Source organism: Myxine glutinosa, chromosome 7, assembly GCF_964187855.1.
Source record: "Myxine glutinosa chromosome 7, kmMyxGlut1.1, whole genome shotgun sequence".
Classification (NCBI taxonomy): domain Eukaryota; kingdom Metazoa; phylum Chordata; class Myxini; order Myxiniformes; family Myxinidae; genus Myxine; species Myxine glutinosa.
The window spans coordinates 113,139,537-113,166,200 of record NC_136267.1 but is presented as its reverse complement, the minus strand read 5'-3'; the positions used below and the strand labels follow the sequence as shown (position 1 = coordinate 113,166,200).

At 43.6% G+C, this 26,664-nt stretch overlaps 1 protein-coding gene and 1 long non-coding RNA gene across 2 annotated transcripts in view; both read right to left on the bottom strand.

Annotated features, from left to right (window-relative positions):
- LOC137430822 (uncharacterized) overlaps window positions 1-2,593 on the bottom strand; it is a 73,490-nt gene extending 70,897 nt beyond the window's left edge. Inside the window, exon 1 of the mRNA XM_078782720.1 lies at window positions 2,580-2,593. Coding sequence (XP_078638846.1) covers window positions 2,580-2,593 — 14 coding nt within the window. The remainder of the gene's footprint in view (window positions 1-2,579) is intronic.
- A 201-nt stretch (window positions 2,594-2,794) lies between these two features.
- LOC144892988 (uncharacterized) lies at window positions 2,795-4,011 on the bottom strand. Its single transcript, XR_013624155.1, has 2 exons — window positions 3,936-4,011; window positions 2,795-3,343 (listed from the first exon to the last, which is right to left on the bottom strand). It is a non-coding gene; the product is annotated as an uncharacterized LOC144892988 (long non-coding RNA).
- Window positions 4,012-26,664: the final 22,653 nt, after the last annotated feature.

The window sequence follows — 26,664 nt, the reverse complement described above, 5'->3', positions numbered from 1 at the left end:
ACAAGTTCCAACAACAAGTTCCAACAACAAGTTCCAACAGCAAGTTCCAACAACAAGTTCCAACAGCAAGTTCCAACAACAAGTTCCAACAACAAGTTCCAACAACAAGTTCCAACAACAAGTTCCAACAGCAAGTTCCAACAAGTTCCAACAACAAGTTCCAACAGCAAGTTCCAACAGCAAGTTCCAACAACAAGTTCCAACAACAAGTTCCAACAACAAGTTCCAACAACAAGTTCCAACAAGTTCCAACAGCAAGTTCCAACAACAAGTTCCAACAAGTTCCAACAGCAAGTTCCAACAGCAAGTTCCAACAACAAGTTCCAACAAGTTCCAACAACAAGTTCCAACAAGTTATTATCACATTGCAATGACCTCTAAACATTCCTAAACCAATATCCCATTAAAAAATCCCATTAAAATCCCATATTTTGTCACCCTTTGCATTGTTGAAAGCAATTAATTCCATAACTTAATATTACCTCTGGTTTATATATACTAGGGCGTGCCCGCACGTACGTGCTCGCCCGTACGTGCTTGCAAAAAACATGCGTGCAAACAACAACAACAAAACTTTGAAACCACAATCCAATCTCACTTGGTCATCACTCTGTCTATCTCTTTTTGTCTGTCTCTCTCTATGTGTCTGACTATCATCTTTATCTCTGTTTGTCTCTATGTCTCTCTCTCTTTCTCTCTCTGTCTATCTCTCTCTGTCTGTCTCTCTCTATGTGTCTGACTCTGACTATCATCTTTATCTCTGTTTGTCTCTATGTCTCTCTTTCTTTCTTTTTCTGTCTATCTCTCTCTGTCTGTCTCTCTTTCTCACTTTGTCTCACTCTGTCTATCTCTTTTTGTCTGTCTCTCTCTATGTGTCTGACTATCATCTTTATCTCTGTTTGTCTCTATGTCTCTCTCTCTTTCTCTCTCTGTCTATCTCTCTCTGTCTGTCTCTCTCTATGTGTCTGACTATCATCTTTATCTCTGTTTGTCTCTATGTCTCTCTTTCTTTCTTTTTCTGTCTATCTCTCTCTGTCTGTCTCTCTTTCTCACTTTGTCTCACTCTGTCTATCTCTTTTTGTCTGTCTCTCTCTATGTGTCTGACTATCATCTTTATCTCTGTTTGTCTCTATGTCTCTCTTTCTTTCTTTTTCTGTCTATCTCTCTCTGTCTGTCTCTCTTTCTCACTTTGTCTCACTCTGTCTATCTCTTTTTGTCTGTCTCTCTCTATGTGTCTGACTATCATCTTTATCTCTGTTTGTCTCTATGTCTCTCTTTCTTTCTTTTTCTGTCTATCTCTCTCTGTCTGTCTCTCTTTCTCACTTTGTCTCACTCTGTCTATCTCTTTTTGTCTGTCTCTCTCTATGTGTCTGACTATCATCTTTATCTCTGTTTGTCTCTATGTCTCTCTTTCTTTCTTTTTCTGTCTATCTCTCTCTGTCTGTCTCTCTTTCTCACTTTGTCTCACTCTGTCTATCTCTTTTTGTCTGTCTCTCTCTATGTGTCTGACTATCATCTTTATCTCTGTTTGTCTCTATGTCTCTCTCTCTTTCTCTCTCTGTCTATCTCTCTCTGTCTGTCTCTCTTTCTCACTTTGTCTCACTCTGTCTATCTCTTTTTGTCTGTCTCTGGGGTAGATGTAGGGATGGGTTCTTTTTAGGATCATGTTGCATCGAGCATTATTTTTCAAACAGTGTGACTATTAAGCCCACGCCAAAACCTCTGACATCCCACCATTAACACCTATTTTAAGCGTGCCGAATCAGTAAGCATCACCCCTTCTATGAGCCTCGACCAGAGGGTGGTTGTCACCCACAAACACTCGTCGCGAGCTGTTCCATTGTCTGTTGATTCCCATTCTGCTGTTTTTGTCTCATAATCAAGATAAATTTGGAACAGCCCTTAAACTAACACCAAGCAGATCAATTTTTATATTTAAATATAAAATCATTTTCTCATTAATTCATAATCATAAAATCATTTAATCCGTGTCACCCATGCTATTTATCTAGCAAATTTCGTCAAAAAAAAAACACAACAGGTTTTAGTTATGGCGGGAAAACTGAAAAAAAATTCTCTATTTAAAACGGGTGTACACGATTGTACACGTGTACGGACCTTACCGACCCGGCAAACAAATCGCCTCATGCACATCAGTGGTGCGTTTCTTCGTGGCGCGTGTCAGAAGAATTACACAGCGCAGGAAAAATACGTATTTACAGAAATCGTTAAAAAAAAACTCGGATAATCGCTAAAATCGTTGTGGCCGGTGTACCATATTGGAAATATATATATATATAAATATAATTCCGTTTCCCGGTTCCCTGTCGCTCGCCAAGCGCCGATCAAGTCAAGTGCTTCGAACAAGTGCAAAAAAAAAGTAGTACTTTATCCGTGTGCTGGTGGGTAAACGAGTGTACCGGCCTTACACGTCCTGGAAGCAGATCGTCCCATGGTGCACTCATGGCACGATCTTGCTCCTAGTTCATGGTAAGGCTTCTAATAACCAGCGTCGAACTGGCGCATCTATTTACACAGCGCAAAAATACGTTACACTCCTCGGATTATCGTTACGTTACCTATATCGCGGCATCGGTGCGCAAGGAAGCCCCAGACCACCTGCTCCCCCATGTATGTACCCATAACTTCCAAGTTCGTAAATCATATTGGACCAAACAAGACACACTCACCTTTTAAAGAAGACTTGCTTGTACAATTGATCGCAGCGGTGCCTCCAAGATTGTCAGGGAATTTGTACTGGGGGACTCACAGGACTCCAATGACCGGACTCAGGTTTACCAAAAGGTCTGGTTTATTATTCACTTCATTCCATTTACCAAATAATACCGCATTATTCAATGGCTGAGATTAACTCTTTTCCATGGGCCTTTTCGTTCGGCTGATGTTCTTCCGCAGCGCCGTACTCGTTCATTCCATCGTTCCGTCGGGCAGGGCTTTCTGAGGACAAGTCTCCTTTACTCAACGTTTGCTCTCGTTATATCGCCAAACTGGACTTAATCTCCTCTCCGCTAATGTCCCGAGGTCATGCATCGCACCGAGTCCTGGCATCAGCTCGCTCCCCTCCTGCTGTGATTTTCCATTTACACAGCAGGGGGGGGTGCTCTAGCCTGGGGCCTTGACCAGGTGTTTCAAGAGATTACATTGTTCATACACATAAAATGTATCTGCTTTGTTACCAGGTTAATTAATAAGTTACCAGGGCCAATCAATATGTTACACTGAGTTACACTTCCACAGCGGCGTAGAGCTTGTATATGAGTTTTTCCTTGCAGGGGTGTGTTAGGTACGGGCGCAGGTCCAACTCTTTGGAGAACTTAACATTCTGAAAGGGAAGGAAAAACAGGAACACTTTAGGAAATGTTGTATCATGCCATCTAGTATGTATGCATTTGCCTTCCAATAATAAACTGAATCTTCTGCTTTGAAAAAAGGCAAAAGTATAACTGTCTCCTGTATCCTGGAACTCAAACTATGTACTGAAAACATACTGTTTCTACGATATGAACTATTTCCAAATCAGAGGGGAATTTTGCATAGTGCTGCCTTTCCATAGCTTGCACTTCAGTGCCCATCCCAGTTGCCTGGAGGGAATTAGAAGACAAAACATAGTGAGGCCTGGTACAATATGTACACCAGACAAGAAGCAGAAGTAAAATGACCTCCGCTCAAAGTGAAAAATGAGTCAGCTGGGTTTTTATTGACAACCCATTGTTGAGAGTGTAACTCTCATTAAACTTCCAGAAGCTTATAATCCAAATCTCCTGTGATTTCTCATGGGATCTAATAATATCCTCATCAGATTCTCATGAGGTTTCATGAGATATGCATCTGAGTTTTTGTAAACAAAGTCTCGATGTATTTATTCCATTGTACCAAATTTTCACTACTTCCATTGTAGCCAACATATAATTAACCTTGTCAATCTTCCCATTGACGGACTTGTTAAATCGCTTCAGCACCAACGTCAGCACGTTCGTGGATGGAGTGAGCGTGGTAATCATACTTTGCGTAGCAACTGCAAAACAAAAATAGCAAAAGTCGTCACCAAGAAAAAGATTACATCAATATCAATCACAGGAATTGAAGTTCATTGTCATGATGAATGCACTGTAACAAACTATTAAAACCAAACGCAAAAACAAATCAAATGTTGGCAGGAACACCAAAAGTGCAGCTGCAAAACAAACTTTTCTGATAAGGTGTCAGTCATTTCAGTGCCCATCCAGGTTTCCTCACAGCATTAAGCATCAATTACAGTGTTGAAGTGCATCACATGTACACCAATAACACGACTACTACAACTACTTCTACTATCACTACTACTACAACTACTACTACTACTACTACAACTACTACTACTATCACTACTACTACAACTACTACTACTACTACAACTACTACTACTATCACTACTATGCCACGCCATTTTGCTGCTCCTCGAGCTGTGCTAATTTTCGACATTTCCTCCTCATCCTCCTCCGTTTTCGTTTATATTTTTGTTTTGTTTTGGTTATCTGAACCGAGTTGGTTCATTTTATTATTTTATTTTGACGTTCCGTTTGATTTCATTAGTCCTTTTGGTTTCAGGCCTAGCCGCGGCATGCGGCCGCGCCCGTGTGTGACTAGTTACGCCTTATTGCGGCGATATCGTGAAAGTACTTAGCGACCATTTTGTTCTTTGGTTTAATCATTATTTAGTGTGCTGAAGTTGCTCACTGTGGTGAGCGGGTGTGTGAGTGAGCGTTATTTGATAAATAACGTTAAAGTGAGCGTTATTTGTGTGTGTGAGTGAGCGTTATTTGATGAATAACATGTATTTGTTACCTTGGTTCTGAGAGGACAATTAATTATTTTTGAATCATGCCGATGCATAATGAATGGGCTGATGTCGCTATTTTTTCACTATTTTCCTGGATTTTGTTGTTGTGTTTTTTACACCAAATGAGTTGCTAATTTTTCACTATTTTGCTGGATTTTGTTGTTTTTTTACACCAAATTAGTTGCTATTTTTCACTATTTTCCTGGTTTTTTCTTGTTTTTTTTTACACCAAATTAGTTGCTATTTTTTTCACTATTTCCCTGAGTTTTTTACACCAAATTAGTTGTTATTTTTTCACTATTTTCCTGGATTGTTTTTTTTCACCAAATTAGTTGCAATTTTTTTTCACTATTTCCCTGAATTTTGTTTTTTTACACCAAATTAGTTGCTATTTTTTCACTATTTTCGTGGATTGTTTTTTTTCACCAAATTAGTTGCTATTTTTTTCACTATTTCCCTGAATTTTGTTTTTTTACACCAAATTAGTTGCTATTTTTTTCACTATTTGCCTGAATTTTGTTTTTTTACACCAAATTAGTTGCAATTTTTTTTCACTATTTCCCTGAATTTTGTTTTTTTACACCAAATTAGTTGCTATTTTTCACTATTTCCCTGAATTTTGTTTTTTTACACCAAATTCGTTGCTATTTTTTCATTATTTTCCTAGATTTTTTTTTCACCAAATTAGTTGCAATTTTTTTTCACTATTTCCCTGAATTTTGTTTTTTTACACCAAATTAGTTGCTATTTTTTCACTATTTTCCTGGATTTTTTTTTTCACCAAATTAGTTGCAATTTGTTTTCACTATTTCCCTGAATTTTGTTTTTTTACACCAAATTAGTTGCTATTTTTTCACTATTTTCCTGGATTTTTTTTTTTCACCAAATTAGTTGCAATTTTTTTTCACTATTTCCCTGAATTTTGTTTTTTTACACCAAATTAGTTGCTATTTTTTCACTATTTTCGTGGATTGTTTTTTTTCACCAAATGAGTTGCTATTTTTTCACTATTTTCCTGGATTTTTTTTTTCACCAAATTAGTTGCAATATTTTTTCACTATTTCCCTGAATTTTGTTTTTTTACACCAAATTAGTTGCTATTTTTTCACTATTTCCCTGAATTTTGTTTTTTTTCACCAAATTAGTTGCAATTTTTTTTCACTATTACCCTGAATTTTGTTTTTTTACACCAAATTAGTTGCTATTTTTTCACTATTTTCCTGGATTTTTTTTTTCACCAAATTAGTTGCAATTTGTTTTCACTATTTCCCTGAATTTTGTTTTTTTACACCAAATTAGTTGCTATTTTTTCACTATTTTCCTGGATTTTTTTTTTTCACCAAATTAGTTGCAATTTTTTTTCACTATTTCCCTGAATTTTGTTTTTTTACACCAAATTAGTTGCTATTTTTTCACTATTTTCGTGGATTGTTTTTTTTCACCAAATGAGTTGCTATTTTTTCACTATTTTCCTGGATTTTTTTTTTCACCAAATTAGTTGCAATATTTTTTCACTATTTCCCTGAATTTTGTTTTTTTACACCAAATTAGTTGCTATTTTTTCACTATTTCCCTGAATTTTGTTTTTTTACACCAAATTAGTTGCTATTTTTTCACTCTTTTCCTGGATTTTTGTTTTTTTTTTACACCAAATTGGTTGCTATTTTTTCACCATTTTCCTGAATTTACACTTTTTCCACCAATTTCGTTGTTATTTTTTCACTACGTTTTTGTTCCAAAAGTGGCTATTTAAAATATATTCTATTTTTTTCCTAATTTGTTTTGTTCCAAAACTCACTCTTTAAGAACTATTTTTCTCCCAGTTGTTTTTCTTCAACTAAGAAACACACATTTAATGTGCTATTGAAAGATGAACTTGACACCTCTCATCATGTGTGTATCCTGTAAACACATGCATGATTGACTCACATGAAGAGTAAGTTGAACGGTGGGCCCCACTACTGGACGACATCCAATATCATAGCATATCATTTATCACCGGAAACCCGAAGAGGGTGCGCACCCACTGCACTAACTCCCTCCAGGCTCCCACCACACCCCTGCATTGCGCTATGTCGATAGATAAAGATTTACATGCGATAACTCAATTTTATTCCTTCCCCGGGGATTTCTGAAGGTAAAATGTGAAACTTCCCACCTCTCGCAATCCACGTCCGCCTCAATCCTCTGGGAGAAGTGGCGCTTCAAAGCCGATGTCACATTTGTCACGTGCTGTAGGTAAAGGGCACAACAATGAGAAGGTGTGAAAAAATAAATTCCAAAATAACAATCGGACATGAATCGTGGCGGCAAGTGCTTCAAATACTGGCCATTTGAAATACACATTTGAGGGATATAAAATAAATTGTATTAAACGAAATATATGGATGAATCATCGTGCCTGTGAAACACCAGGATAACAGTTTTTGGTTGGGAAACAAATAACATGGTTTTATCACTCCCCCTTCAGTGGAGGATGAATGTGCATGTGACGTCACCACATTGGTTGTCCGCCATCTTGGTGTACAAGCAAACAAAACGAAACTACACGTGGGCTGCATCTTTGTATTTACATAAGTTAAAAGAGGAGTTAAAATGGTGAAGCTTTGCGCATTATTTTGTTGTGACAATTGTACCGATAGAGGATTGGTTACCGTATCATAGACTACCGACAGCACAACAATATGGAGACTTGCGAGTTGTGAGGGACGCGTTCAAGATGGATTCGGAATGAGATTCTCACAGTAGTCCAAGAAACGGCAAACGTGTGTGTGTGTGTGTGTGTGTGTGTGTGTGTGTGTGTGTGTGTGTATGTGTCTGTGTGTGTGTGTGTGTGTGTGTGTGTGTGTGTGTGCGCGTGCATGTGCGTGTGTGTGTGTATCAATGTGTGTGTGTGTGTGTGTGTGTGTGTGTGTGTGTGTGTGTGCATGTGTGTATCAATATGTGCGTGTGTGTGTGTGTGTGTGTATCAATATGTGTATTTGTGTGTGTGTGTGTATCAATATTTGTATTTGTGTGTGTGTGTGTGTGTGTATCAATGTGTGTGTGTGTGTGTGTGTGTGTGTGTGTGTGTGTGTGTGTGTGTGTGTGTGTGTGTGTGTGTGTGTGTGTGTGTGTGTAAATACAATATGTAAATATTTACTTTATGTAAATACAGTACAATATAATAATTAAATATACTACAAATCAATGTTGCTAGGAATCAGTGGTTGCTAGGATACGGCAGCATGCCAAAAACCGTTATAAATGACAGTTTGAACATTCGAAATAGAGTTTGATAGAAAGGTAGGTGGTGTGGTCATGCTGTTTGGTCGATTGATGTGTTTAAGGGTAAGATGTGAATGATTTAATGATATTGTCATGTTATAGAGTGTGTAAGGAAAGTTATAAATATATGATAAGCACATTAAATCCTATTGCGAGTAAAGCTGGAATAAGTGATGTTGCATTGATGGGTTGACTGACTGCCTGGACGCAACTGAGGTTGTGGATCCACTGATTTACCATCAATTGATGTGGATCCATGATCGAGGTTGTGGATCCGCCGTTTGGAGACGTCCTGGGCTGAAAGGATCGAAACCTCGAGGAAGCACGGTGCCCAGCTAATGATCCATGCAGTCGGGAAACGAGTCAATTGCTTACGGGTTAAAGTTCTTGCTTTTGGTGGAGGAACTATGTTTGAGGTTTAAAATTTAAATAAAGTTGAATATGGGATGTTGTAAGATTAACATCATTTACAACAATCCTTTAAATTATTTAAGTTTAGGAACAACCGATACTGTACAATTAATTAAGTGTGTATGTGTATGTGTGTGTGTGTGTGTGTGTGTGTGTGTGTGTGTGTGTGTGTGTGTGTGTGTGTGTGTGTGTGTGTGTGTAAGTTGTTGTTGGATATCTGAACTGTATTGATGGATACTGATACTGTATCCATGTTTTGACCGTCTGATACTCCCTTGAAGTAAACATATCTGCCCTCAACTTTTCAGGAATGACAGGAGTAGACCGAGCAGAACTAGAACTTGAACTGGCTGATTTGCAGGAAAGACAAGGACATGTGGAGTTCTAAATTCAGAGGCTTAGTGACCAAACTCGAAAGTCTAGAAAGGCACAGATCTACCCTGGTACAGATCTACCCTGGTACAGATCTAACCTGGTACAGATCTACCCTGGTACAGATCTACCCTGGTACAGATCTACCCTGGTACAGAACTACCCTGGCACAGATCTACACTGGCACAGGTCTACCCTGGCACAGATCTACCCTGGCACAGATCTACCCTGGCACAGGTCTGCCCTTGTACAGATCTATTCTGGTACAGATCTACCCTGGCACAGATCTACCCTGGTACAGATCTACCCTGGCACAGGTCTACCCTTGTACAGGTCTACCCTGGCACAGATCTACCCTGGCACAGGTCTACCCTTGTACAGGTCTATTCTGGTACAGATCTACCCTGGCACAAATCTACCCTGGCACAGATCTACCCTGGCACAGGTCTACCCTGGCACAGGTCTACCCTGGCACAGATCTACATTGGCACAGGTCTACTCTGGCACAGGTCTACCCTTGTACAGGTCTATTCTGGTACAGATCTACCCTGGTACAGATCTAACCTGGTACAGATCTACCCTGGTACAGCTCTACCCTTGTACAGGTCTATCCTGCTACAGATCTACCCTGGCACAGGTCTACCCTTGTACAGGTCTATCCTGGTACAGATCTACCCTGGCACAGGTCTACCCTTGTACAGGTCTATCCTGGTACAGATCTACCCTGGTACAGATCTACCCTGGCACAGGTCCACCCTGGTACAGATCTACCCTGGTACAGATCTAACCTGGTACAGATCTACACTGGCACAGATCTACACTGGCACAGGTCTACCCTGGCACAGGTCTACCCTTGTACAGGTCTGCCCTTGTACAGGTCTATCCTGGTACAGATCTAACCAGGTACAGGTCTACCCTTGTACAGGTCTTTCCTGGTACAGATCTAACCAGGTACAGGTCTACCCTTGTACAGGTCTGCCCTTGTACAGGTCTATCCTGGTACAGATCTAACCAGGTACAGGTCTACCCTTGTACAGGTCTTTCCTGGTACAGATCTACCCTGCCACTTCAACACAGATGTACTGAATTAGATGATTTCAAAAAAAACAAGCCAATTGTGTTTGAAGTTTGGAATTCTTTACCGGATACCTACAGTAACATGGAGAGATATGCACTTGGCATTCTGTCCACCTTCGGATATACTTTCCTATGCGAGCAGGTGTTTTCAAGTATGAATTTCATAACAAATCACACTGAGAAACTAATTGAACAAGGCGAGTTCAGAGTCTTGCTTGAAAATGAAAACGACACCATTCTGTCCAAACATCGAACAACTCTGCAGAGAAACTCGACAGCAGAAATTGAACTAAAATATGGGTAATCCGACTCAAGGTACTGAAGAAAAATGAATGGCCGCTTTCAGTGATGGAAACGCAATAAACATGTGTTGAGTTACAAATCAATGTGTGTGTCTTTTTCCTGTTGTTCAATTCCAGAACATTGCAGCTCTCAATATATTACCTTTTGACCAAATTTGAAAAAAAATGGATCTTCTCGTCATTTGGGTTAGGTGAGGAGGCACAGCCCCACCCTTTACCCACATGTGCAGGGTGGTAGTGCCTCGACAGATTGCACGTCACTGCATATACGATGCATTCACGATGATGGACAGAGTCAGAAACGGGGCTTATGGATTTGGTCTCGTTCGTCCGTCCGTCTGTCTGTGCATGCGTGTATCCACAACCATATATCGTACATGTTTGGACCGATTTTGCTCATACTTGACACAAAGACAACACATGATTGTATACATAAGCACATCATTTTGTTTCTCGATGCGATCAACGATGGCCGACTGGCGGCCATTTTAGATGCAAAAAACCTGATGTGGAACACTTCCTCAACCATATCTCGGACATGTATGGACGAATTTTGTTCGTACTTGACACAAAGACAACACATGATTGTATACATATGCACATCGTTTTGTTTCGCGATGCGATCAAAGATGGTCGACTGGCGGCCGTTTAGCTCTGTAAAGCAAAATTATTAAAACCACGGGGGCCATGACATTTTATGTCTTATTGTCCTTGTTAAATCGTCAAAACGAAATTCCAATGTGTACTTCATAGAGTGAGTTGGGGTCAGAATTTCTGGCGTATTTGAGCATGTGAGATCAAAAGATAGCTCCTTGTCACAGGTCTGTCACGTGGTCAGAGGAGATTTATGCAAGACCAGCCAAAAGCACCCGGCGTTCCCCGGGTTCTTTTTGAATGCATTTACTACTATAATTCAGCTTTTACCCGCGGCCGTAGAAGATTGACTACTATAATAATAATAATAATAATTCATTTATTTTGTATAGCGCTTTTCCAGAAGCCCAAAGGCGCTTTGACAGAGTGGAAAACATAATGCATAACAATACATGAAAACAACAATTGCAAAAAGACAAGAATCAATAGGGAAATATTTAAAGCAAAAGGAGGGAGAAGGAGAAGAGATAGTCAGGGGTTAAATGCTGTGGGTTGAATGTTGAATGCAGCGTTGAACAGGTGGGTCTTTAGTGATGTTTTGAATGTGGTGAGTGAGGAGGAGTCTCTGATGGTGTGAGGTAGTGAGTTCCAGAGGGTGGGAGCAGCGATGGAGAAGGCCCTGTCCCCCCAGGATCTGAATTTGGTCCGGATGGAGGGGGTCAGGAGGTTGGTACCAGCAGAGCGGAGGTTGCGGGTGGGAGTGTGTCTGGAGAGGAGGTCAGCCAGGTAGGATGGGGCCAGGTTATGGAGGGCTTTGTATGTCAAGAGGAGGATTTTGTACTGGATTCTCTGGGGGATGGGGAGCCAGTGAAGCTTGTAAAGGACGGGGGTGATGTGGTCACGGGTCCGGGAATGAGTGAGTAGACGGGCAGCGGAGTTCTGAATGTATTGGAGTTTATTGGTGATTTTTGAGGGTGAACCATAGAGGAGGCTATTGCAGTAGTCCAGACGGGAGGTGATGAAGGCGTGGATGAGGGTTTCTGCAGCCGTGGAGGAGAGGGATGAGCGGAGACGGGCAATGTTTTTCAGGTGAAAGAAGGCTGACTTTGTGATCTGTTTAGTGTATTTGTCGAAGGAAAGGGTTTGGTCAAAGATGACGCCAAGATTCCGGATGTGAGGGGAGGTGGATACTGGGATACCGTCGATGTTGAGGGCAAAGTTATGGGTGGATTTTGTGAGCGTTTTTGGGCCAATGATGATTATTTCAGATTTATCACAGTTAAGCTTGAGGAAGTTGATTTGAAGCCAGGATTTTATTTCAGTGATGCAGTTTGTCAGGATAGAGTGGGTGTCGGTGGAGACGGACTTGGTGGAGATGAAAAGCTGGATGTCATCGGCGAAGCAGTGGAATTGGAGACCATGACGGCGGATTAAGTGACCGAGCGGGGACAGGTAAAGGATGAAGAGGAGGGGGCCAAGAACTGAACCTTGGGGGACACCTTGGGGGAGGGGAGCAGTGGGGGATTTGCAGTTATTGATGGAGATGAACTGGCATCTGTCAGAGAGGTATGATTTAATCCAAGAGAGGGCAGTGCCGGTGACGTTAAAGGTGGATTCAAGTCGGGTGAGGAGGATAGTGTGATCGATGGCGTCAAAGGCAGCGCTGAGGTCGAGGAGGACGAGAATGTTGAGGTTGCCAGCGTCAGAGGAGAGGAGAAGGTCGTTGGTGATTTTGAGGAGAGCAGTTTCAGTACTGTGGTTGGAGCGGAATCCGGATTGGAATGTTTCATACAGGTTATTGGCAGAGAGATGATGTTTGAGTTGAGTGGCTACAGCGCGTTCCAAAACTTTTGACAGAAAGGGTAGGTTGGAGATGGGTCTGAAGTTGTTTAGGGTGTCAGGGTTTAGACCAGGTTTTTTTAGAATGGGGGTAACAGCAGCAATTTTGAGGGAAGGTGGGACGATGCCTGTAGACAGGGAGGAGTTTATTGTTGCAATGATAAGTGGAGAGAGAGCAGGGAGGGAGGCTTTGACAAAGCTGGAGGGGATGGGGTCAAGAGTGCAGGTGGCAGTTTTCATTCCTATGAGGAGTTCAGAGAGGTCAGTAGGAGAGATTGGGGAGAACCGAGACAGGGGATGGCAGGACAAGGGGGGGCAGGTGGTTGGAGGGGGAGCGGGTGCGGCGGTGGTCAAGCTGTTGTAGATGTTGTCAATTTTGCGTTGGAAGAAAGAGAGGAAGGAGATGCAGTTGTCTACTGTGAATGACTGGGTGGTGGTGTTCAGGGGGCGGAGGAGTTTGTTTATTGTCGAGAAGAGTGCTTTTGGGTTTCCGGAGCCAGAGTGGATAATTTGAGAGTAGTAGGCAGAGCGGGCGCGGGAGAGGGCATCTTTGTAGTGTTGTATGTGGTCCTTGTAGGCTTGGGAGTGAACTGTGAGACCCGTTTTATTGCGGAGTCTTTCAAGTTGGCGAGCACGAGTTTTCATCAGGTGGAGTTCAGGGGTAAACCAGGGAGCAGAATGGGTGAAAGAAACTGTTTTGGTTTTTACAGGCGCAAGCTGGTCAAGGCAGGAGGAGAGAGTGTGGTTGTAGTAGTCAGTGAGGTCGGAAGGGGTGTGGAGGTCAATGAAGGGAGAAGTGGACATTTTTTCAGAGAGGGTGGATGAGAATGAGGTAGGTGAAAGAGCGTTTAGCTTACGGAAGTTGATTGTGCGATAATGCCTTGGTGTTGGGGCGGGGATGTTGATGGTCAGAGTGATGGCTAAGTGGTCAGAGAGGGTGAGGTCGGAGCCATAGAGATGGTGCAAATTTAATCCAGTGGAGCAGACAAGGTCCAAAATGTGACCACGGATATGGGTAGGAAAGTCGACATGTTGAGTGAGGTTAAAGCAGGTGAGTAAATCAGTGAAGTCAGTGGTTATTGTGGAGTCAGTGGAGTCCATGTGGATATTGAAATCACCAAGGAGGAGGATTGAGGGGGAGAGGGAACATAGCTGGGTCAGAAAGTAGGAGAAGTCAGACAGGAATGATGGGTGTGGTTTGGGAGGGCGGTAGACGACAGCCATGACTGACTGCGTGTGACCAGAGAGTTTTAAAGCCAGGTGTTCAAATGATGGAGCAGATGAGATGGAGATGAGGTTGGTCTTGATGTCTTGACGGTGGATAACGGCAATTCCACCACCTCGGCCCTCCGAGCGTGGTTTATTGACGTAGGAATATCCATTGGGTGTGGTGAGGTTGAGTGTGTAGTAGTCCAGAGGTTGTTGCCAGGTTTCGGTGAGACAGAGAAAGTCCAGTTTGTTATCCAGGATGTATTCGTTCAGGATGAGGCATTTATTGTTGAGGGACCGGGTGTTGAACAGGGTGAGCTTGATGTTGTTTTGAACAGCAGGGATGAATTCAGGTGATTTAGCCAGGGTTCGTAGGCAGGAGGTGCGATCGTGTGGGTTGCTGTGACCAGGTGCGCTGGGACGAAGAGTGAGAGTGCGCTGAGCCGACCAGAGGACGGGGATGGAGTGACCTGATTGCAAATAAACAAACTTGCGACCGGAGCCACGGTGAATGTACCTGGGTCGTCGGAGGAGTCCATTTGATTTGATGGCAGAGATGCATGATGGGGTGGAGCGGGTATTGAGCAGAAGAAGCCTTGCGGCGGAGTACTTCAGAGCCATGCCAGGCAGGAGCGAAGGGACAAGTACGAGGCCAAGGTCGAGGAGGCAAAGCGGCAAACGCAGCGGCAAACGCAGCGGCAAACGCAGCGGCAAACGACTGCAGCCGCTAATCAAGACCACAGCGGCAAACAAGGCCACAAGGCCACCAAGACCACAAGGCCACCGGCAAACAAGGCCACGGCCACAAACAACGGGAGCGGGCCTTTCGATTCCGTATTCCGTACCATCAAAAGCAGATTCCGTTATCCAGCCGGAGAACACGCGGCACGTGCGGGTGTGAAAAGGCAGGACAGGTGTGAGATGTCAGGTCAGAAAAGTAGAAGCAGACCCTGTACATCCATCCAGTCGGAGAAGCGGCGAATATGCAACGCCAGCGTACTCTCGCAACCGAACCCGGAACTATAATTTAGCTCAGCTTTTAATTGCGAAATGGGCCCTGCCCGGCCGAAGCGGCCTCGACCGGCCTCGCCACCTAGCCTATAACCTTCCCGGGGCGTCCCGACATTTTTTGTATTTGAGGTTTCCTCCTATATTTCACCGTTCAGGAGATTAGCTTGCGCAGACAAACAAACAAACAAACAAAAACTTTCTTTTATATATTTAGATAGAAGATAGAAGATAGATATGTATGTAAAAAAAAATACAGTACATGTTGATACATGTAAAGTAATTTTTTAAACGGTCTTTGGGGTTGCAGATGTGATTTTTCATGAAGTTTTTACATACCTTTATGTCCAACACGATATGTTCGACATATTCATGGAGATGCGACACCTTTGAACAAAACTTGCATTTCACTGTAAAATTGGCAAGAAAAAAAAAATTCCAAGGATGAAACAAAACTCGAGCAAAGAACAATGCAGGAATTTTACTGAAACAGTTGGACAATAACATATATGTAAAGTACACAACCATTTTATAATGCACGTCACATGAGGGCTCGGTCATATGAATACAGACTCTTCACTGCCATTTCGCACAATAAGGATTTCTTTTATATGCTCGTTCCCAGATATTTACACTCAATCACAGGACTTCATTCTGTCTGATATTTAGCTTTGGCAATGTGCAAGTTACAAGCAATGAAAGTTGATGGTTTGCCAAAGTTTCAAACAACTCTGGCAGGAATTCCAGTCTTGAAAATGACTATTGAAAGTCTTTGGAGAAGACAAACTCAAAGTTGAAATCTGAAGTTGAAACCAAAAATCACTGAAAAGTTGAAATTTGTTTTATTTCATTTTTCTACCTGTAAAAATGTTTTTACCTCCGCAACCAAAGGTAGACGGAGGTTATGTTTTCACCCATGTCTGTCTGTCACACTTTCTTATTGTCTGTCTGTCTGTTTGTGAACAAGATATCTCAAAAAGTTGTGGATGGATTCGAACCAAATTTGGCAGAGATGTAGCGTATGTGACATCGACGAAATGATTCGATTTTGGTGGAGATGCGGATTCCAATCCGGCTACTATAATTTTAAAAGGTATTCTTCACCATTGGGAGGTGGGGCCATAAACGGTACATAGCAGGATATCTCAAAAAGTTGTGGACGGATTTGGACGAAACTTGGTGCACAGGTTGGGTGTACGACAAGGACTATTCGATTCGATTTTTGTGAAAATCTGAATATGCATTTGGATATGACAATTATTTAATTTTTATGTGATTCTTCACCATTGAGTGATGGGGTTAAAACCAACATATAACAGGGTATCTCAAAAGGTTATGGACGGATATGGATGAAACTTGGTGGACAGGTTTTGTGTGTGACAAGGAAGAATCGATTCAATTTTGGTGAAGATCCAGATCCGGCTGGTAGAACTTGTTAAGTGATTCTTCACCATTGAGTGATAGGTCCAAAAATGATATGCATACAGCAGGATATCTCAAAAAGTTGTGGACGGATGATTTTGATTAAATGTGATTCTGTATTGTGATTTTCTGCTCTACTCTGGGATACAAAACGTAAACTGTTCACCTGGCGAAGGTGTGCTCTCTACTGAGTGCCATTCTAGTTCTAGCCTGGTAATTACAAACAAATGATATTTTGAATCATCGACTATCCTACTTTCTTGTTTTCTGAGTTTTTCGCCAATATTCTATTTTGTGGTGTCAGTTAACCCAAACCTAGTCAATCCAGCACATAGTCAACCCAGTTGTCCGGCTTTCTGATACACAATTATTAACCACAACAAGCGTTACGCCTTGGTCCCCCGTCGGTGAAGTGATGTGAGTTGACAAAGTGGAAGACGCAAGGCGGCCATCTTGGATTTTGACGTGGCGACCCAATTTTCAATAGCTTTCTTCCTTATGCCTAGATACACCCACACACCAGATTAGAAGTTAGTAGTTCGTTTATTTTTCAAGATATTCCGCTCACAATGTTCAGACATATATATGGTGGCGGCCATCATGGATTTTGACGTGGGTTGCACCCACACACCTGATTAGAATTCGGTCCTTCGCTTACGCACGTACGCACGCACGTACGCCCGCACGCACGCACGGACGAACGGACGCACGCATGGACGGACGCACGGACGGAGGGGAAAACCATAGTCCCCCTTTCGCTCCGCGGTGCGACGGGGTACAAAAACCTCCCTCACACTTCCTGACCAATCAGCGGTGACTCAGACCGAAGATAAGGTGTAATATAACGAGCTGCTAATTGCTCAGGAAGTTGCTCTTCATATATTTGTAAACAAGAGAAAATCAGCCTTAGACCACGTATAAAATGAGCTCCATTATGAGCATTAGACCATGAAAAATAAATAAAGAAATAAAAACAAAAGCTTGCGGTGGCCGGAAATACAGAAAAAAATATTTTGTTGCACATGTACACATTGTTTGGTTTGGATTCGATAGCGTTCTCCCTTATCCTCACCGCATCCATTTTATTATTCATTTGCTCACTCATTTCCTCCATTCTCCTCAATAATTGAGCTCGGGCCTGGTCGGGTATCGCGGCCATTCCCACCTAAACGGTGGTTGTTTTTTTTTATGTACACATTGTTTGGTTTGGAAAACATTGTTTAAAAGACATATTTAACTGATTTCAACGTTTTCAACGGTTTCAACGACTATTCCCTCGTTGCTTACCTGGTGTTGAAAATGTTCCATACAAATATTAAATCGTATCATTTTACTTTAAATATAGTCTTCAGAAGAACGACTATTGCGAGATTTGCTAATGGTATGTAAAATATAAAATAGTTTTTCCGATTGGAATTTTTTCACAATTCTTCACTTTTCCGGTAAACTTGTGGTCATACCATGGATTTATTTGTTAAACATTTTAATGTCGACATATGCAAGTATATATTTTCAAATTGTGTGGTAAACATGTGGAATGAATTGCCTAGTGAAATAGTCTCACAATGTTCTAAAACGTGTTTAGCTCACCTGGAACGAAGTACAGGGGAGCTTATGCGATGGTGCGTCGTCAGTCAGTCCGTCCGTCAGTCCGTCAGTCCGTCAGTCCATCAGTCCGTCAGTCCGTCAGTCCGTCCATCCGTCAGTCCGTCCATCCATCAGTCAGTCAGTCCGTCCATCCGTCAGTCCGTCCATCCGTCAGTCCGTCCATCCGTCAGTCCGTCCATCCGTCAGTCCGTCCATCTGTCAGTCCGTCAGTCCATCTGTAAACACTTGAAACTTCATCTCAAACCGCTGATGGGCTTGCGACCAAATTTGGCACAAATTATATTTGTTGTGTTGTGACTAAAGTTTGTTCACGGCATCAGGGTCTAAGGGGGTCTACCGGGGGTCAAATTGGATCCACGTATTTATTGATCCAGGTAGGTATTTGCTTTCTTCTCAGAAACTACATATGCAATTCTGATGAAACTTCACCACAGACTTAATCACCCATGTTCTCCCAAAGTTTGTTCCTGGCATTTAAAAAATCGGGGTCTAAGGTGGTCTATGGGGGGCTTGCCCCCCAAAATAGGTATTTGCATTTTTCTCAGAACCTACACACACAATTTTGATGAAACTTCACCACAACCTTCATCATCCATGACGTACCACTGTTTGTTGAAGGCATTGGAAAAATTGGGGTCTGAGGAGGCACACATGGTGGGAGGGGAGGAGTATGGTTGCCCCCCAAAATAGGTATTTTTTTATTTGATTGTTTAAAGTGTCATGATTATGTTAGTATGATTCTACATGCCGCCCTGTCTTCGAGCAAGCATTGAAATTGGTTTAAAATACCTTTAGTCAGTGCAGTATACTGTTTATTCTACCAGGTGAGTGTCAGGGTTATTGCCCCTGTTTTAAGAATCGATACTGTTTTGAACAACTCAATATGGGTAAATATTTAAGGGGCAGGGTATTCGAAATTGATCAATCGACCTGACCCACCAACTTGCAATATTATATATATATACCGGGGTACACACCGGGGTACACACCGTGATCATTCATCCCAGCAAGCTGGTACTCAATTTGCCGACCTCGGAAGGATGACAGGCTGAGTCAACCCCCCTGGCGGTAATTCAGCGATCAACCGGGATTCAAACCCAGGATCCTAAGATCCCAAGCCGGCACCCTAACCGCTAAGCCAGAGAAGGCAGGAAAATTTATGATTTTAGGTGATGCTTACTTTTGACCTTTACGCCTTTTTTTTTTTTTTTTTTTGTATACTGAATCGAGGCTCGTGAAAGAGCTAACATTTATTTCACAAACAAATCAACCAGACAAACAAAATATATAAAAAGAGGGAGCGGAAAACAAGATGGGGAGAGAAGGGGAAGCACACAAACACAACATTTGAGAGCAGGGAGATGTGTGGAAGGGAGAGGGCTTGGGGGGAGGAGGCGTGGGAATGGGGGGGGGGGGGGGAGGGAGAAGTATAAAACACAAGGACACCAAGGACTTCCAGGACAGAAGTTGGTATTTCAAAAAAGTGGAATTGGGGTGAAATTAGCGGGGGTAGAAAAGATCAAGGTTTTGGATGGGGGAAGATAAGATGGTGGTGAACAGCTGTTTTAAAGACCTGGAGGGTGGAGTGGGATTGAAGAGAGTGAGGGAGTCCTTTTGACAAAATTATTAATTTGTCTTCTCCATATTCTCATCATAAAGTTTTGTTGAAAATTTCATGACAAAAGCTCAAATCGTTAAAAAAAAGTTGCGGAACGGGCAGACACACAGAAGTGATTGCAATAAACTGTTCGGCAGCTGTGTTGGGAAATTTTGGAAAGAGGTCATTCAGAGGCAAGAGAAAAGGCTGACAAAGCGAGAAACTGGATGCTAGAAGTGAACTGGAAATTCCCTTGGAAAATTAAAACGAGACTGAAGGCTGATGAGCTCTTTTTGGAGCAAAATATCTCGGAAGGATCTTCAATATCACAGCTCCTCTAACACTTCCAAGAATGTAAATGGAATTTCTTTCTAAACAGCCTTTATCCAGTCAGCAACTTAATAGCCATCATCTTTATGGTCTCAATACCAGTTGGTGTCCAGCCCAGGCAGAGAGCCATGCTGGTGAGCATCTAGTGGCAATGACAATAAGACTGTGTGGGGATCACTTAACCTCATTGGCAGTGAGACCATTAGTGGAAAAGAAAAACACCAACGATGGAAATCCCCAATAAACTTACATTGTGAGTTCAGGTTTCCACCAAATGTCTGGCTTATCACCGTTGATTTCACACTGTGTTCATGATTCCTGAAGGATATGTGACAAAATAACATCAAATCAGTATGAAGCATTGAATAGTTGTGAAGAGATAACTGCATCAAGATATTAGCTATCAAGGAAAATAGATGTTTATACACAAACTTTTTAATCTAAAATAAGCTCATGCAGCATGGAAGTAAAAGCAAAAGGCAGCTTACCATATTTACTGCATTTAGTACTTACTGGCATTAGACCAAATATTCAAAATTATAGATGTGGCACAGCAGATTATCAAAATTGGTAACATTTTCTGTCTGGCATTAATTTCTATCAAATTTGTCTTTTTTTCAGCAAATATGTTTCATGAAATCAAACTGCAGCATAAAATCTGAAACCTACATCAGGTTACCCCCAGACGGCGTGTCTATGAGGCCCCGGACACCACATGCCACGATCAACTCTGACCGGATCCTCCCACCCAACATCGGTTTACCGTACTGGTGAGTTAAGTGAGGCAAATAGGGACTGACATAGCAGTTACTGACAGTACCTAATCAGTCAGTCGTGCGAAACCAACACTGCACCTGAGATCAAACTTAGATAACAAATAAAAGCTGGCTAAATACCTCAGCAGTCTTATGTTTCCAACAAAATGGACAGCATAAGTCAAGACAGGGTTTCCTAAAGAAATGGCCTTTATTGCCCATAACAAAAAAGGCAAGTATCTACAACAGCAGGCCAAGCAGGTATTTACAGCCAGATGGGACAAGGAAATGGCACATACTGCATGTACAATAATTACAGCATTCATAAATTCCCCTTATCCCCTACGCAAACAATCCCGCAATCCCGCCCTCGGATCCTTATCTCCAATGACTTAACATACTACAATACATATTCCAGCATCATGCATCCAATCTGGAATGGAAAGATTGATGATTGGCAAAGAATGATGTGCTGAATGATTGGCGACGAAGATGAGGTGATAAACAAATAAATAGATGGGGTAACGGACGGACTCCATGCACATCTTATACTTGTTGACTCTGGCTCCCACATCCCGAATGAAGCTCGGACCCTCAGATCTCACTCCCCTTCTGCACCTAAGATAGCCGCAGCCTCGGTGTTTCCCCACAGTATTTTGACATTGCTCATGGCACGTGTAGAACCTGACCCACCAAATTGCAATATTATAAATATATATATATATATATATATATATATATATATATATATATATATATATATATATATATATATATAATATATATATATATATATATATATATATATATATATATATATATATAATATATATATATATATACATATATATATATATATGTATATATATATATATATATATATATATATATATATATATATATATATATATCTATATATATATATATATATATATATATATATATATATATATATATATATATATATATATATATATATATATATATATATATACATACAGTCATGTGAAAAAGTAAGTACACCCCATGTAAAGTTTTGACTTTTTCAACATATTTCAACATACAGCTATTTGATCTTCATTTCAACAATATTGATAGATAAAGGTGATATAATATAACAAATATCATGAAACATTTACATTTTGTAGTCCATTGTATAATTTAAATAAACATAAATGCAAATTTCGCACGTGGAAAAAGTAAGTACACCCCGACATTTATCACTACTTCAAATACCTAAAATTAGAATCAGGTGCACCAGCTCAGGTGCAAATGATTAGAACATCGTTGGAGAGGATCTTGGAAGAACCTGTCTTATTTAAACCTCAGACATTTAGTTTGGTTTGCTCTTTGTTGTTGAAGTGTGCAGCGTCACCATGCCGAGATCAAAAGAGCTCTCTGAGGCCTTCAGAAAGAAGGTTATAAATGCCTACGAGTCTGGGAAGGGATTTAAAAAGATCTCCAAACAATTTGAAATCAATCATTCGACTGTCCAGAAGATCATCTACAAGTGGAGAAGATTCAAAACAACTGCCAACTTGTTCAGGCCAGGCCGCCTCAGCAAGTTCAGCCCGAGAGCAGACCGCAAGATGCTGAAAGAAGTCTCGAAGAACCCCAGAATGTCATCACGGGACCGACAGGTAGCTCTTGCTACTGTTGATGTCAAAGTGCATGAGTCTGCCATAAGAAAGAGGCTGCACAAATTTGATCTACATGGGAGGTGTGCCAGGAGGAAACCTTTGCTCTCCAGAAAGAACATCAGGGCAAGACTAAAGTTTGCCAATGAACACCTAGGCAAAGACCAGCACTTCTGGAACAATGTGCTCTGGACAGATGAGTCAAAGGTAGAGCTATTTGGCCACAGTAACAGAATACATGTTTGGCGAAATCCAAAGACAGCATTTGACCACAAGAACCTGATACCAACTGTAAAGCATGGTGGTGGAAATATTATGGTTTGGAGCAGTTTTGCTGCATCAGGGCCTGGGCAGCTCACCATCATAGAATTCACTATTAATTCTTCATTGTACCAGAGGGTGCTTGAGGATAATGTGAGGCCATCTGTTGGAAACTTGAAGCTCAACCGAAGGTGTACCTTGCAACTTGACAATGACCCTAAACCTACCAGTAAATCCAACAAGGAATGGCTGAAAAGAAAGAAATGGAGGGTTCTGGAATGGCCAAGTCAAAGCCCGGATCTAAATCCCATCGAGATGTTGTGGGGGGATTTGAAACAAGCTGTGCATGCAATTGTGCATACTGTGCAACAATTTTTTGTTGAATAAATTATTGCAAAGTCAATTTTTCATTGTTTTTTTGTTCAATTAGATGACCTTTGTCTATAGATACTGTTTGAATGAAGATCAAATATTGATATATCCACATATGTTAAAAAGATTTAAAAATATATGATGTCAAAACAGTCTGTATCGCCGTCAGGTGATCGGACTATTGCATGCGAGTTCTTATACAGCATCATGATGGCATTAACTGTCTCCTGAGGTATCCCGAATGCTAGCAGTATCTCCTTCATCTTACCTCGATGGATGGAGTCGAAAGCTTTCGAGAAATCAATAAATAGGAAAACAGCAGGAAGATTTTGAGCTTTAACGCCTTCAAGAAGACGTCTAATAGTAAGGATTTATCCGGAGGTCGATCTACTAGTACGAAAGCCATTTTGATTTTTTCGCAGAACTGGTTCTATACGCGGTCTGATTCTGTTTAATAACATCAGGTTGTATATTTTGGCCGCTATTGATGTTAGAGTGATTCCTCGATAGTTTTTTGTAAGCCCTCGGTCGCCATTTTTCTGGAAAGGCGATATACATCCTTCTGTCCATCTATCTATTGGATGTTGATGGGATCCAGCATTACACAAATTCAGTAAAATCTCATCGAATTCACCTAGTTTCCAAATCTCGGCTGGAATGTCACCGAGACCACAGGCTTTCTCGTTTTGAATGTTTTTAAGAGCTTTATGGAGTTCATCTATGGTGAAGGGACCTTTTTTGATGTCAAGTTCATCTAAAATCACAGGAGTTATGTGATTAGTCCCATTCTCGATGATATATTTTCGACTTTGTTGAGAGCTTTGCATGCGTGGGGACTAACAAGCATACCTACTCCACCAATAGATCCATTTACGCTATTTTTCCAGGCAGAAGAGGTCTTGATTTGTTTTTCCTTTCATCAGTCTTGACTTGTTTTTTGTATTTAGTGTAGTGTAAAGCTCAGTAGCTGATTTTTCGACTGCAACCTGAGCCTCATCAGCAGGACGCGCTCCTTGTTTGCCCGCGCGATGAGCGATGCGGGATGAATGTTTTAAAATTGTTCGTGTCATGTTTTGCTTTCGGGAGCTAGTATTTACACTCGCGGCCCGGGCAGGCTCGCCCTCAACTTGCCAGGCCGCAGCCAGGACGCTGGGCCACGCCCCCTCTCGCCTTTCCTGGGCAAACGCTCCGGGATAATATGTATATATATTGCTGCCCGATAAACGGGCTTTTCAGAGTGCCTGAGTGTTTGGTTTGATTAAAGCAACTCGGATGAATTCCAGCTTTTTGTCGCGTCCATTCTTCCGATCGACGTGGGAGCCCCAGCTCCTTCATTGGTGACCTACCGACATAGACACGGCAGTCGCCCTTAAACTGCCTACCTTCTGGGAGGCTCACGCGGCGGTTTGGTTCGCACAGGCGGATTCCCTGTTCGCCCTGCGAGGCATCACGGCCGACAACACCCGCTTCCACCATGTGGTAGCAGCGCTCGGTTCGGCCACCGCGGCCCGTGCCCTGAGCCTCCTCGAGAGCCCGCCAGCCGCTGACAAATACGGCGCGATTAAGAAGCTTCTCCTCGACGCTTTCACCCTCCCATCGGCGGAACGCGCACGGCGCCTGCTCGACCTGCCCGAGCTCGGCGACACGCGCCCTTCCGAGTGAATGGACTACATGCTTTCACTGCTCGGCGAGCACTCTCCGGCATTCCTGTTCCGGGAGCTGTTCCTCCGTCAGCTGCCTAACCCGGTACGCCTCGCCCTGGCAAGCACGATGATCACAGATCCCCGGGCCCTTGCCAGAGAAGCCGACAAGATCTCCGCCGCAGGACAGCGCATCGCAGCGGCGACATGGGACCCACCGCCGTCCGACGCAACACCCATGGCGCCCGAGCACCCGGCACGGTCGACGACCGAACTGCCGACGCAATTGGCGGCCGCTACACCGAGCCGACCACCTCCAGCACGACGACCGGGGCCTCCACCTGACCAAGCGTGGTGTTACTATCATGCCAGGTTCAGACAGAAGGCCCGGACATGCCGACCCCCGTGCACCTTCGGCAGGCCGGGAAACGGCCGGGCCGGCGTTCATTACCAGCCATGAGCGCCGGCCACACGGGCAACTTACTGTTCATCACGGATAAAGCGTCCGGACGGCGCTTCCTGTGCGACACCGGCGCCCAACTGAGCGTCATACCCGCCTCTGACCAGGACAGGCAATCCGCGGTTTGCGGCCCCTCCTTGGTTGCGGCCAACGGATCGACCATCCGCACCTTCGGCCCGCGCAACGTCACCCTCTGCTTCGGCGGCCAACGCTTTGCTTGGACGTTTGTAACCGCAAACGTGCCCATGGGTCTGCTAGGCGCCGACTTCCTCTGCGCACACGGACTGCTGGTGGACGTCCAACGACGTCGTTTAATCAACGCCGAAACCTTCAGCTCCCTGGTATGCACATTGAGCAGCTCCGCGCCGACCGAGCTGGCATGCGCCGTCCCGGCGGCGAACGAGTTTGCTCGCCTGCTCACGGAGTTCCCGGCCCTCACGCGGCCGACGTTTTCGGCCGTCACAGTACGGCATGGGATCGAGCACCACATACCAACCACGGGCCCGCCGGTCTACGCCAGGGCCCGCCGCCTCGACCCAGCCAAGCTCGCCGTGGCGAAGGCCGAATTCGACGCGTTGGAGCACCTCGGCATCGTGCGGCGCTCCGATAGCGCGTGGGCCTCGCCACTGCACATCGTGCCAAAGCGGGGGGTGGATGGCGCCCGTGTGGCGACTACCGCCGTCTCAATGACGCTACCACCCCCGACAGGTACCCGATCCCGCATATCCAAGACTTCTCCGCCCGTCTGGTGGGACGGGTCATTTTTTCGAAAATTGATCTCATACGGGGATATCACCAGGTACCTGTCAGGGCGGCCGACGTCCCTAAAACGGCAGTCATCACGCCGTTCAGCTTATTCAAATTCTTGCGGATGCCGTTTGGTCTCAAGAACGCGGCTCAGGCGTTCCAGCGCTTGATGGACGGCATGCTGCGTGACCTGCTGTTCCTTTTCGTTTACCTGGACGACATCCTCGTCGCCAGCACGTCCCGGGCCGAGCACCTCCTCCACCTCCGAACACTGTTCGGGCGCCTCAGCGAGCACGGCCTCATCGTCAACCCGGCCAAATGCCACTTCGGCACGACGGCCGTTGATTTTTTGGGCCACCACATCACCAAGAACGGGGCCGTGCCGCTGCCAACCAAGGTCGAGGCCATCACCACGTTCCCGCGTCCCCGCACCATAAAGGCCCTGCAGGAATTCCTGGGAATGGTGAATTTTTATCACCGCTTCGTGCCCCGCGCTGCTCAACTCATGCGGCCCCTCTACGAAGCCCTCCGGGGCAAGCCGGCCAAGCACGACATCGTCTGGTCCGCAGCAATGGATGCGGCCTTCCAAAGCTCAAAGCGGGCCCTCGCCGACGCAACACTGCGCGCTCACCCGGTGCTCAACGCTCCCATCGCCCTCACCACGGATGCCTCCGACTACGCGGTGGGCGCCGTACATGAGCAATGGGTGAACGGGGTTTGGCAGCCACTCGCTTTTTTCAGCCGGCAGCTCCGGCCGAACGAGCTCAAATACAGCCGACGTGGCGCAGGCAGTAAAGACACTTAAACTTACCGCGTTGTCCGCTTCCTTGTTATTGTACAAGTAAGCGCGCGTAGCACCGCGCTTCAGTGTCATGTTTTGCTTTCGGGAGCTAGTATTTACACTCGCTGTCGCCAG